The following is a 12,680-nucleotide window of genomic DNA, read 5'->3' as shown; positions in this document are numbered from 1 at the left end:
TCTATGGGGACTGACTCACTGCTGCCTCTGCTGGACATGAGAGGAACTGCAGGTTTTACTGTTTCAGCGCTGGACGATTATTATTATTATTAGATTTATTGTCAGACCTGCGCTGGGCTCCTGCTGTGCCATCACGCTGCTGTGATCTTTGCGTGCGAGCTGAGCTCTCTGGAAGCTGAACGTTGCACAATGCTGGACTCGCTCATACCCTCGGCAGGTCAGAAGGGGTATCTGAGGTGAATGAGGGACAGTTTAAAGTACGTATGGATTAAAAAGATAAGACGTTAAAGGGCAGCAGAGTATAGCTGGACACACCATGTCAGCTCATCAAACAGCTCCCGCCTGACCGTCACAGTTACCTGACAAAATCCAGGTTAAAGATCGATTTATTTCAGCTCCCTGCTGTGTGTGCTGCAGCTCTATATACATATTGACAGAATAACAGAGAAAAGGTGCTCATATAACATATACAAGCCAGTTTTTGCAAAAAGAAATAATAAGGATATACAAACTAAGTATGAACATGTGTTTATAAGTTACACTTGTGTTTGAATCCTGCAGCTTATCACACATTTGATTTCCATGTGTGACGACTGCAAGTGTCCAGAGTGAGGACAGACTGAGGGACCCACTGCTGCACATCATCTGTGAGGCTTTGCACCCCTGATGATCCACCAGGACAAACTCAGCAGTGTGTGAGGAAGAGGAGGAGGAAGCAGCAGCTGACAGATGGAGAGAATAGACAGACTGTTCCCTGTTTGTGAAGGACTGCTAGGAAAGTTTAACATAACTGTCTGTCCTGAATCAGTCTTATTAGGTAATGTTCAAATAATGTTATCATCCAGTGTTTGCAGTGTGGGAGAAAGTACTCAGGGCCTTCAAGTTACACACTATGAAAGGCAGCAACAAGTTTAATGTTCAGAAACCTAAAGTATGTATCAGCAGCAGAATGGAGCTAAAAATAAATGTTTGTTTCAGTTCTATGAAGCTTTGAGTATTTTGGATCAGTAGCTGCTGTGTTTGTTGCATCATATTGCTGTAATTGTTTATATGCTTTATATATTCTGAGCTAAGTTGATCTATAGTGTTACATCATATTCTATAAGGATGTTATGTGTTTGTAGACTTTGTGCCCAGTTTGACCCATTTAGCAGAAGTCAGCCTGTTTAAGGCTCTGATATCTATTCTGTGTGACTTAAAGCAGTTATGACATGGTCTGATTTTCTCACCCAATAAAGGAATATTTCATATATCAGTCTACTCTTCATTCTATCAGACACAGTTATCACAGCTCGTACATTTGCTTTTTACACAGATATGTAAGCATTGAGCCAAATTTAGTAATGCCAACATACTGAAGGAACAATATTTGTCTCTTATATATGATACATCTGTATATACACTGTCACAGATACTTGAGTGTCTTTGAGTGAAGATTTAAGGTGATAGGACACATAAATAACTGCAACTTGAATCTTTACTGAAGCTCAGTGTTTGACACAGAGTCACTCACATGTACCAGTGTACCTGCACATGTGATGTGACAATAGAAGTGATTTGATTTGAGAGTTCAAACTCACTGCTGTAATAACTAATAATGATTAATATAATAACTATAATATTGGCCATCTCATATTTACACTGACTTTAGTCTCATGAACAACATCAGCTGATTGTTATTTACTAACTAATCTTAAACGACTGTTCAGTACAGAAATGAGGCCCAACAATCATGTTTTACTGTCCTGTGGTCTCAGCCTCAGATACTCATTAAATCACACAAAGCTCGTGTAGAAACAAACAAACGAACAAATATGTTCTCCTTCATTTCTGTCAACCACACGTTTCCAGCTATCATGGTTGCTAGGCAACCTGGGCAGCGCGACGGAGGCTAGACCATCCCATTTCACAAGCCTCGCACTTCCGGCCTCAGCGGTCTTTGAGTACGCGGCCCTTGAGGATCGTTGAGGCTGCAGACCCTGAATTAGGACACAGCCAACGTCCTTGAAATCCGGGAAACTGAGGACGCAGACGCACTGAAGTAACCTTCGTCGCCTCGCTGTGACGTAATGGGCTGCAGTCCCTGGACTTAGCTGTTAGCAGCTGCTAGCAGCTGTTAGCCTGTGGAGCTGTCATCACCGAGCCCGACACTCCGCGGATAAACCGTCACACCGTGAGTTTAATCACACTGTCGGAGGGACTTTAGGACCGTTAGCTCAACGGTCAGCTGTGCTCCCTCCGAGCGGAGATTTCCATGTTAAAATAGAAGTTTCTATGTTTAATATGTACAGTGGGAGAAACTCGTCCAGCTGACTTCTTCAGTCTCAGCTGACTGCAGGTTTCCAACCTTATACAGACAGATCAAAGATCACTGTCATAGCCGATCAATGATCAATCACAGTTTGCATATCATTGATCACAAACTGACCTCACAGCCCGTTGTGAGTCAGGGGTGCTAGTGTCAGCCGCTGAGCACAAGTTCTGTTTATAAAGTCGAAACCTGATGACGACGAAATATTTCTCCCACTGAAAGCGTCCAGCCTTCCTGGACCCTGGACCCTGACCCCTTCCTGGACCCTGACCCCAGCCCTGACCCCTTCCTGGACCCTGACCCCTTCCTGGGGTGTTAACAAAACGTTTCTCCGCTGTAAAATTATTTTCAATGTTAATTGAAGAGTTTAATATGTGGGTATTGACTTTTCAGGTTTAGTTTTTTCCTTGTAAGATAATTCTTTATAATTAAACAAGAGGAATAATAGTGTGATGTCTTGTGTTCATCATGAAGGTATAATTTGATATATAATAGTTTTGGTTTTGTGCAAAGTATCGGATCAGTGTAGCCTGAACTTTACTGTCAGGTGGTCTCTGAGCCACTTCCTGTTTGCAGTGGTGATGGACAGGTGGCGTCAGGTAGGAGCATCTGCAAGGAGGTGAGTGCAGGCAGGGAGGAGACGAGAAGGAGAGCAGTATGAGAGCCAGAGGAGGTTTAAAGGTGGCAGTGAGACCTGCTGTGATGGTTGGAGATGAGTGGGAGCGAGCAGAGGGTCACCCTGATGAATCCTCACCTGCTCTCAGCTTCATCTACACCAATGTTCTGCTGTCCCGACAGTTTAGGAAGTGTCACATAAATAAGCGTCTGAATCTAAGTACACAAAGTGTTACCACAGATTATATTTCATTAACCAATCAGACAGCTCGCCTATTCCTCAGGTTACTCATGACATTTTTTAACGTTTAGGTGAAGAAGCATGCTGTCTGCAGTGAGAGCTGCTCGATGCGCCGTCAGATACCTCAGGGGTGTCTGTACCTCTGCCATGGACACAGGTGATACACCCACACACACAAAAGAAAACACTGATGGAGGAGAGCAGCGAGGGAAAGAGTGAGTGGGGTTTAAAGTCTGGAGCGTTTCAAAGATTAACTTCATCGACTGCTGCTCGCTCAAACATTAACTGTGGGGAAGCAGATAAGAGCAGCTCATTGTTCTCTCGGGCCTTTCACCTCCTGCTCCGTGACAGGTAGACAGGAAGCAGCTCACTGACATGTTTGTGTGTGAGATGATGAAGTCGGAACATTTAAATAATCTGAGTCCTGCTAATCTGAGGCTGTTAATCCGGCAGAAAGACCCCAGAATAAAGACCACAACAGGATTAGCCAACGGTAAGAGATCATCTGAACTGGACAGGCTTAGGACAGACTTAGGACAGACTTAGGACAGACTTAGGACAGACTTAGGACAGACTTAGGACAGGCTTAGGACAGAGTCGGGACGGCTTAGAGGTGAGATTTTTCTGCTGATTTGTTGGTTTAGTAAAGGAGCTGCTTTTGCGAGTTAGCGTCCAGTAAGAACGTTAGCTTGTTCTACCAGTAAACATGTAAACTCTCGAGTCATCCTCAGTTAGTATCCATGAGTGTTGTGGACGCGTCTCCCGGAGTGTCTGGGGGGTGTATGGGGTATCAGGTCAGGTGGATGCTGGACTCAGCCAGGCGGTGGAGGGTTTGACTGGCAGCCTCCAGCTTCCTCTGGGCTGCTTTCCAGCCGAGGGTGAAGCAGCAGGAATGAGAAACGGCTGCTCCGAGTCTGAAAAAGGGTGGAGTGCTCGCTCCGGGTTGGCGAGGATATTCTCCAGCAGAGACGATCAGGTGTCTTAGGGGTCATGTTGACAAGTTTGAGCAGATTGATGGACAGGTTGGTGTGGAGGCTGGAGCTGGTGTGGTGCAGATGGAGCTGAGAGCGAGGGTGGAGGTGTCGACGTACTGGTTCCTGCCCTCAGCGGGAACTGGTGACCACGAGCTCTGGAATGTGATGATGTCATCCTGCAGAGCTGTGCGGAGGGTCAGGGCTTCTTGGTTTCTCTCTGTTGTAACGTGTGTGTGTGTTTCAGGATACCAGCAGGCTAATGTGGTCGTCCTGCCAAACCAGCTCGCCGATGACTTCCATGCCTTCTGTCGCAGTAACCCCGCCCCCCTGCCGCTCCTTTATCGCAGCCAGTCAGGAGAGACTTCCTGTCCGCCTCTGGCTCAGCACGCTGACATCAGGTAGGACTTCCTGTCCTCTCAGCCGTGCTGCAGAAGGTTTACGTTTGGTTCTGTGAGCCGATGATTTTAAATTGCAGACGAGTCCACTCACATCGTTCTCCACGCAGCACAAAGCTCCTCCTCCTCGCAGTAACCTTTGAGCGCTCGCCTGTGAGGAGAGAGCAGAGTTCACTCAGACAACAAGCACATCACACTTCATCACATCACGTTATAAAATCTGCTCATTTTGAATTTGAGTCAGAAAAGCTGGAACAAAGAAGAAGGTGTTTGATCCTGATGTGATGAATGATTGAACTTCTGTTCTGCAAACTGAGAGGAGCGAGCAGGAAGAGACTCTCTCAGCCTGAGAGGACAGTGGGCGGGCCGGCAGGTGCTGTGACACCACGGGTGCATCGACCCGAAGCCTGAAGGCTCACAGTGTTTTATTTTTCTGCCCTATACCCGTCTGACTCCAACGAAGGGCGGAGCTTTCCGACTGTGTCTGTTTATTTTTCCTGATCGTTTCCTGCTTGTGTTTCCTGTAGGACGGACATCTCGCAGTACTGCGTGTATGAGGATGGTCGGCTGGTGAAAACCGTCTCCAGCCTGCAGACGTACAGTGACGCACACGGGTAATGTTGAACACGAGTCGGGGTAATCATTGAGCCTCAGCCATGACTGCGTCCTGATAATAACTTACTGTTGAAATGGGCTCTGGTTAAAGCACAGCGACGTCTCCGGCAGGATCTGCCCTGAAATCTAAACGTGCTTTTAGCTTGTGTCCCAGGAATTACTCTACACCAGCTCCTCCGTGCACAAACACAAGCTGCTGCTTCCTGCCTCACCTGTTGGTTCCTGTAGCTTAACAGTCAGTGATCAGCCTCCCTCTGCCTCGCAGGTCTCCACCCGGGCAGCAGGCGGAGCGTCCCGGGTCGTGGTCAGACATGGTGTGTTTCTATCTGGGCTGCAGCTTTGGCTTCGAGGGCCGACTGAAAGAAGCCGGAGTCCCCGTCAGGAACGTGGAGCAGGGCAGGAACGTCAGCATGTACAGGGTACGCCGGGCCGCGCTGGGCCGCTGACAGCGGGCTGTGCAGCTCCGGCAGAAGCACCGTGGGTGCAGTGACAGGATCCGTCGGTCGAGCAGATGTTTTGGTTGGATCATCATCAGTGATTTTATGACCAGTCGTGTTTTCTCAGTCTTCATTTATGCTCTCAGGTCCAGTCGACTTCCTGAATTATTTCACGTTCACTGTGACACACTCGTGATGTGTCCGAGGGGTAGAAGGGAAGTGGGAGTAGCCACGCCCACCAGCAGCGTTTGTGTCATTCTGTCGCTAAACACGAGCTTGGAAAGAGAGCGTAGAGCGCGGTCATGTGACAGTGCACATTTGGCATCAGGCTTCTCCACCAGCTCATCAGTGTGTGTGTGTGTGTGTGTGTGTGCGTGTGCGTGTGCGTGTGTGTGTGTGTGTGTGTGTGTGTGTGCAGACTGCAGTTCCCTGTGTTCCTGCAGGAGCGTTCAGCTGCCCTCTGGTGGTCACGATGCGTCCCGTCCCAGCTGCTCTGTTGGATGCAGCAGTGAGAGTCACTCATCTCAACCCACTGGCACATGGAGCTCCTGTACACATAGGAGATCCAGGTACACACACACACACACACACACACACACACACACACACACACACACTCACCTGCAGCTCCTCTAACAGCCAGCAGAGGCAGCAGTGAGTCAGTCTCCATGTTAAAACCTTACAGCAGAGAAAACATGTTTACAGGATGATACACAAACTGTTTGGCCTCTGAGGTCTCTTCAGAACAACAGTTTAGGCTGCATTATTAGGGGGCGTGGCCTCTGTGACTGACAGGTGGCTGTAGCTGCTAGCTTCACCTCAGCTAATCTGAACAAAGCTCAGATGATGAGGCTTCAAAATGTGGTGTCGAGATGACTGTGGCCATCTTTTATATACAGTGTGTGTGTGTGTGTGTGTGTGTGTCTGTGTGTGTGTAGCTCTCCTCGGCATCCAGGACCTGTCCAGGCCGGATTATGGTGATGCGGTGGAGCTGCAGCCTGGCGATGTCACAGTTTTTTGGGCGTGTGGCGTGACCGCGATCGAGGCGATCCTCAGCAGCAGTGAGCACTCTGATTGGCTGATACTGTGCTTACATCACAGCCTGCAGAGGACCTGAACAGTTTGTCTCTTTCAGAGCCTCCGCTGGCCTTCAGCCACTCGCCCGGCTGCATGTTCCTCACCGACATTCCTGACTCGCCTACCTCCACCATAACTCCGCCCACTGAGGCCAAACCCCATCCTGAGCTGACCCCCCTGTGCTTCCAGGTGTCCCAGAATCCCTTGCTGTACAGCCTGGTCTCTCAGGGGATGGCGGCGAGGATCAGACAGCTGGAGGTGATGATCGGAGAAGATCCAGGTAGAACGGCCGGGATGCTGATGATGGAGCAGGTGGAGCCTGATGAAGCTCCTCAGGTGCTTCAGCTGAGTCCATGACTAAAGTTTATTCTGCAGAAAAACAAACAGACCATAAAAACCAGCTGTCCTCACCGTCTGCCACACCTGTGCATGGCGTCCACGGCCGCGCGCAGACATATGAAGCTCCTTTACTGTCACACGGGTGGTGCTGCTTTTTATTCTTGTGCATCACAGAGGCTGCTACACCTGCAGCGTGTTTGATGAAGGGACAGTTTTTGGGTTTTTCTGCCAGTTTACCTGCAGACTGAACGTTAGTTGTCCTTTCACCTGCAGCCAGAGCTCCTCAGAGTTTCATGTGGTCGTCCTCCTACCTGCCCGTCTGAGCAGCACCTGTCGGGTCGCCGCTTCCTGTTCTTCTTTGTTTGAACGTTTGTGTCTGTGCGTCTGCAGGTGAGCGAGGCATCAGAGCTTTATTCGTTCAGGATGAACTCCTGCGCTCCTGTCTGGCTCTATCCCATTCCTCCTCTGTTGCCATAACAACGGGCTTCCCAACACACTACATGCACAGGTACACACACACACACACACACACCGCTGCTTCCTGGTTCTGTGTGACCAGGAAGTTCAACATTGGATTATATCAGACTGTAAACAAATGATGGCAGTGGCGTCAGAAGCTGCCTCCATCATTTGTTTACAGTCTGTGATGGGGGAGAGGTCACGAGTAACACAGGTGATCCTCAGCATTTGCGTCTCCTCTTCAGCCCTCCCGATGAAACGGACGGCCCACCGGGAGCAATTGCCATGGCAACCATGCTGCTGTCTCTGGGGAAACAGGTGACCATGGTGACGGATCGCCGGGCGCTGGAGATGAACCGCGCCATCATCGATGAAGCAGTGAGGACAGGTGAGAGTTTTAATTCTGCTCCGGGATGAATTTAATTTAGAAATGTTCAGAATGAGAAAATAAAATGTGACTTTCAAAATAAAGTGCAAGAAACTGCTGTGATGTCACCCTCAGGAGTCCTGAAGGCTGCTATCCCATTGGTCACTTTTGAAGACGGTGGTCCAGACGCTGCGCGGCACTTCCTGTGTCACCATGGAGACCCTAACAAGCCCAGGTGAGCTGGCGTGTGAGGCACCTTCACAGATAGGCTGGATTTGTTGGTCCAGCTGAGCTGTGCATGATGGGAAAAAGTCCAGTTCAGAGATCAGCAGCTCTCCATCACAGGCCTGCTCCACCCTCTGCAGCGAGTCCAAACACACGTGAGGAGCCCTTAAAATAACGACATGCAGTGTGTGCAGCAGGAGTGCTGCTGCGACTAAAGCAAAAGGACACGAGTAACATTACGATGATGTCATCATAATGCAGAAAACCTCAAAAACAAATAAAAAGCATCTCTGAGTGTTCGGCAGGTTTGTGAATCATCTGTCACACGTGAGCCCAAACAACAGGAAACGAGCACAGACTGTTCTTTAACTGTTATTCACACCTGCACAGGTACGGCTGCAGGTTCTAATGTGACACTGATGCTCGTTACCAGATTCGACCACCTGGTGGCGATAGAGCGCAGCGGACGCGCCGCAGATGGGAACTACTATAACATGAGAGCAGTGAACATCAAACATCTGGTGGATCCCGTGGACGACCTGTTCATCGCTGCCAAGCACATACCTGGAATCGGCACCACAGGCGGGAACCCTCCCACCATCTGATCATTACACTCTGTGATAAATCCAGCAGCCAATCACGACTCAGCCTCACAGGAGACTGAACGATTTGTGTGTCTGTGTGTGCGTGTGTGCAGGAATCGGTGATGGCGGGAACGAGCTGGGGATGGGGAAGGTGAAGGAGAAGGTGCAGAGCCTGATGCCCAAAGGCGATCTGATCGCCTGTGAGGTTCCTGCAGACCACGCCGTCACCGCAGGTACGGCCTCTGCGAACACAGCAGCTGTCACAGCATCATGCTGCTCTCTGTTGCAGCACTGATGGATGCTGTAAATGAGAACATCAGTCAGCTCGCTGTGACCTCGTCCGCCATCTTAACCTGGTGTGACTTCCTGCACCAACACTGAGCTGCTGTGACCGTTTCAGCTACGAAAGCTGCATCAGCAAACGAAGGTAGAAGGTTTGGACAGTTGGTCACAGCGCTGCTGTCCAAACACTGACAGCAGCTTCAGTAACAGCAGAGGAGGGCGGAGCCAGCAGCAGGCATATGCAGGCTGAGCGATCAGCTGGTGTGAGCTGCAGGTCAGTTTGAACTAACCCTGTGCTCCATCTCCTCTGACCTCCTCCCGTGCTCCTGCAGGCGTGTCTAACTGGGGAGGCTACGCTGTGGCCTGCGGGCTCTACCTGCTCCACACCTGCCCAGCGCACCTGCGCTACCTGAGGAAGGGGCTGGGACTGGAACCTGTGACCTCCACGGAGCAGCTGCAGGACTGGACCACTAACCTGCCGTCTGTGGAAAAGGTAACACACAAATGCTTAATAACTGATTAACAAGCACCAAATGTGCCCCCACAGCCTCATCTGGAGCCTCTGTGCCTGTAAATATTCACAGCAGGAAGCTAACGTGAAGCTAACGTGACGCTAACGTGAAGCTAACGTGACGCTAACGTGACGCTAACGTGACGCTAATGTGAAGCTAACGTGACGCTAACGTGACGCTAACGTGATGCTAACGTGAAGCTAACGTGACTTGATTAAATAAACTGTAGTTAATGCTGGCGGACGATCTCATCTCTTCTCTCCCTAAACCCAGGAGGAGTCCTTCCTCTCCACTCTGGTCCGGTTTGGGATCCGAAGCGGGAAAACTGGTCACCTGGCCATGGAGGTGGATGGCCTGACCTTTCACCCCACCCACTCTGACATGATCACCAGACTGCTGGAAGCGACACGAGGCGGGCGCGGCACGTTTTAATCAGCAGAGTGACCCCCCCCCCGTGAGATGCAGCGCTGCTTGTACCGTGTGAGCAGATGTACAGATTTTATTGCAGCACTCATCATCGTTGATGAGGATGATGAGGGAACATGTTTGGGTCGAGGCTGTGATAGGCTCCGCCCATGCCCCACAAATCAGTTTGTTCTGGAAGCGCCTCAGGCCACGTTAACTGTTTGTGCTCCTGCAGATGGAAGGACGTCCACCTCGAGGTGCAGAGCTGAGGGAAGCAGCTGAAATGTTTCTCACCTGTCAGAGGCCACGCCCCCATTAATGCAAATTTTACACCTTAATAATGATAATAATAATAATGAGTTAGTACAAGTTAACCTGGTGTTACGAGGGAGAAAATTGTCTCTAGAGACAAAACAGTTTGTGCATCAGGCTGCGAGCAGGTTTCGTTTTACCTGGGAGTCTATGGGACCGACTCACTGCTGCCTCTGCTGGATGCTGGGGGAACTGCAGGGTAAAATCGTCCTCTCTGTGTTTGTTTGTCAGTAAATGAGCTGAAGATGATTTACGTTTTGTAGAAATGAGATATGAATAAAAGAAATCTGCTCAAACCTGGTGTTAAACAGCTTTCTTTTACCTTTTTTGATTCTTTCTTGGATGATTTGCAGATTTTCCTCCGTAGGTCGGAGTTTGTCCAAACTTACCGGAGCTCCATCAGCCTTAAAAACACTGAGTCCGTCTTTTCTGGCTGTTATTAACGTGCTAAACTGGAAACAGAGCGACGCTGAGATGTTTCTTATTCTCTGATACTCGATGAAGAGATTTAATTTGAATTGAAAGTAAGAAAAGCATTTTTGTTTGAATCTACTTATCCAACGGAGGGACACGTATGACGCCCCAGAGAGCAGACATGCTGACATCTACATACCTGCTGATCAGCCAGTCAGAAGGTTTTCTCAAAGGGGAGATGGGCGGAGCAGCCTGTTGTCTGTGTCAGCGCTGTCCTGTAATGATCCAAACACCGTCACACCTCCACCCTACAGCTTCTTTTACACAGACATGAGCCGTGCTGCAGGAACACTCAGGACTAAACGTGACAGACCTTTATCAAACAGTTAGCCTGTTTACCTCAGCGCGCTGTAAGCAAAGCACTAATAAATGTGCATGAAAACAGTTTATTCCAAATAAAATCATTTCTTTTTCGCTGTTTTTTTTTTACTTTTCCAAATATAAAAACTACATATCAGAATTTTAATGTCATATTTGCTACATCTGCAGTTTTTTCCTTAAAATGTTATTTTTCTGCTTCTTTAGGTTTTCGAGGGAAACAGAATCGCTCTGATGATGCAGACAGAAACTGTTTCTAATATGATGCACGAGGCGTTCAGGGGTTACCACCTGGCGATTCACCTCTGCTTCTATTGTGTTTTTATTTTCAGGCTGTGACTGTAGAAAGTACATTTCATGTGACGCATCAGAGCAAAGCTCATGATCGTTTCCACTGGAGGGGGAATGTTGGATTCTGTAAATGTGCAGAAAGCTGCAGGCGAGGCGTGCTGATGTGATGGAGTTGGAGGGGAAATGGTGAAGGTGGAGGAGGATGGAGCGCTGCGCTGCGTGATTACAGAAGTCACCTTTAAACGCGCTCAGAGGAAAATGCACTGCCCGGGTCACAAGTCCAACACATCCTGGCGTCTGCATCAGAACGCCGGCAGCGCTGCGTCCTTTGGGTCCACGTGTTATTAATAGTCACGTGTCCACGCCGCGGCCTGTTCGTGCTGCTGGCTCTGAAATGGAAACAACACGATGCTTCACAAGGAAAAAACAGGTCGTTTTATTCTGTTGCTAGGCAACATGATGACATCACTATATCTAATGTAGGTAAAAACCTTTTGGGGCCTGTGACGTACCTGTGTGCCAGCTGTGTCTCACCTGTTGGGTGAGAACAGTTGTAACCATCACTGCGGAGGCCTCTGCAGCCGGGACGAGCACACGGTGATCTGTCCGGGCCTGCAGTGACGGCTGAGCGGCCTCGTGGTCGTGTTTAGTGTTCGAGCAGCTGCATTTGTGCAGCCACGTGCTGATTGTTCAACTCACCACAACACAGGAGGAGAGGCGGACCTCAAAGCCAGATAATGACGAGTGTGGCGAGGCGTTTTTCAGTGGCTGATGAGAAGAGAAGGTGAAGAAGAAATCAGAACTGTAAGCAGGCTGACTGACACGTCTTAATGAGGTGCTTTAATCAGCTTACAGAGATAAGCCTGGATCATTAATGCTCCCCAGGAGCTGCAGGCGCCTGTGAAAAGCAGGGATCCTCTTACTGTCCACGCACCGAGCACACAAGATTTTCCATGAGAGGTCACGCCACACATCACAGAGCTGATTGGTCAGACTGCAGGCTGAAGAAAGGCTTCTTACCTGCATTCTCTCTCATGTCCAGCAGGGGGCGACTCCTCTGACGTCTGATTAGATAGAAGTCTGCGAGAAATGAGCCCAGTGGGCCGATTCCTGATGAGTTTATGGGCTCAGTCGCTGCTCTCAGGTCTGACTGAATAAAACAGGAAGTTCCCTTTGAACATGATGGTCGTGTTGGAGTCAGAATGGGGGGATTAGGGCGGGGCTAGCCTGTGATTGACAAGTCTGTCCTGTATGTGTTGAAGCAGCGATGTATCTGTACTCACCACTCAGGTGTGAGTTTGTGTCGTCTTTATGAAGGAAGCTTTCCTGCACTCTCCAGTTTGTTCATGTAAGTGAGTCGTCTTCACACACTGAGGTTAACTATGGAGTTCCACAGGGTTCAGTGTTATTGTTGTATAATAACAATAATAATAATAATACATGTTAT

General features: G+C 49.1%; 1 protein-coding gene across 3 annotated transcripts; it reads left to right on the top strand.

Annotated features, from left to right (window-relative positions):
• The first annotated feature begins 1,913 nt into the window (after window positions 1–1,913).
• On the top strand, window positions 1,914–10,436 carry dglucy (D-glutamate cyclase). 3 transcript variants are annotated; one of them, XM_087832894.1, is made up of 15 exons: window positions 1,914–2,173; window positions 3,239–3,324; window positions 4,386–4,539; window positions 5,064–5,150; window positions 5,417–5,570; window positions 6,007–6,157; window positions 6,527–6,649; window positions 6,724–6,945; window positions 7,395–7,512; window positions 7,709–7,851; window positions 7,966–8,065; window positions 8,489–8,637; window positions 8,753–8,872; window positions 9,254–9,414; window positions 9,707–10,436. In XM_087832894.1, the coding sequence occupies exons 2-15, from the start codon at window positions 3,249–3,251 to the stop codon at window positions 9,863–9,865; spliced, it is 1,917 nt and encodes a 638-aa protein (XP_087689020.1). In that variant the 5' UTR covers window positions 1,914–2,173; window positions 3,239–3,248; the 3' UTR covers window positions 9,866–10,436. The 3 variants fall into 3 exon arrangements, with proteins under 3 accessions (XP_087689020.1, XP_087689019.1, XP_087689017.1); XM_087832893.1 differs by lacking the exons at window positions 1,914–2,173; window positions 3,239–3,324 and adding an exon at window positions 3,337–3,660 and having other exon boundaries at window positions 9,707–9,913; window positions 10,074–10,436; XM_087832891.1 differs by lacking the exons at window positions 1,914–2,173; window positions 3,239–3,324 and adding an exon at window positions 3,337–3,660.
• Window positions 10,437–12,680: the final 2,244 nt, after the last annotated feature.

This window comes from Neolamprologus brichardi, chromosome 19 (assembly GCF_056152115.1).
Source record: "Neolamprologus brichardi isolate AB-2024 chromosome 19, ASM5615211v1, whole genome shotgun sequence".
Taxonomy (NCBI): Eukaryota; Metazoa; Chordata; class Actinopteri; order Cichliformes; family Cichlidae; genus Neolamprologus; species Neolamprologus brichardi.
This window is presented reverse-complemented; position numbering and strand designations above follow the sequence as displayed.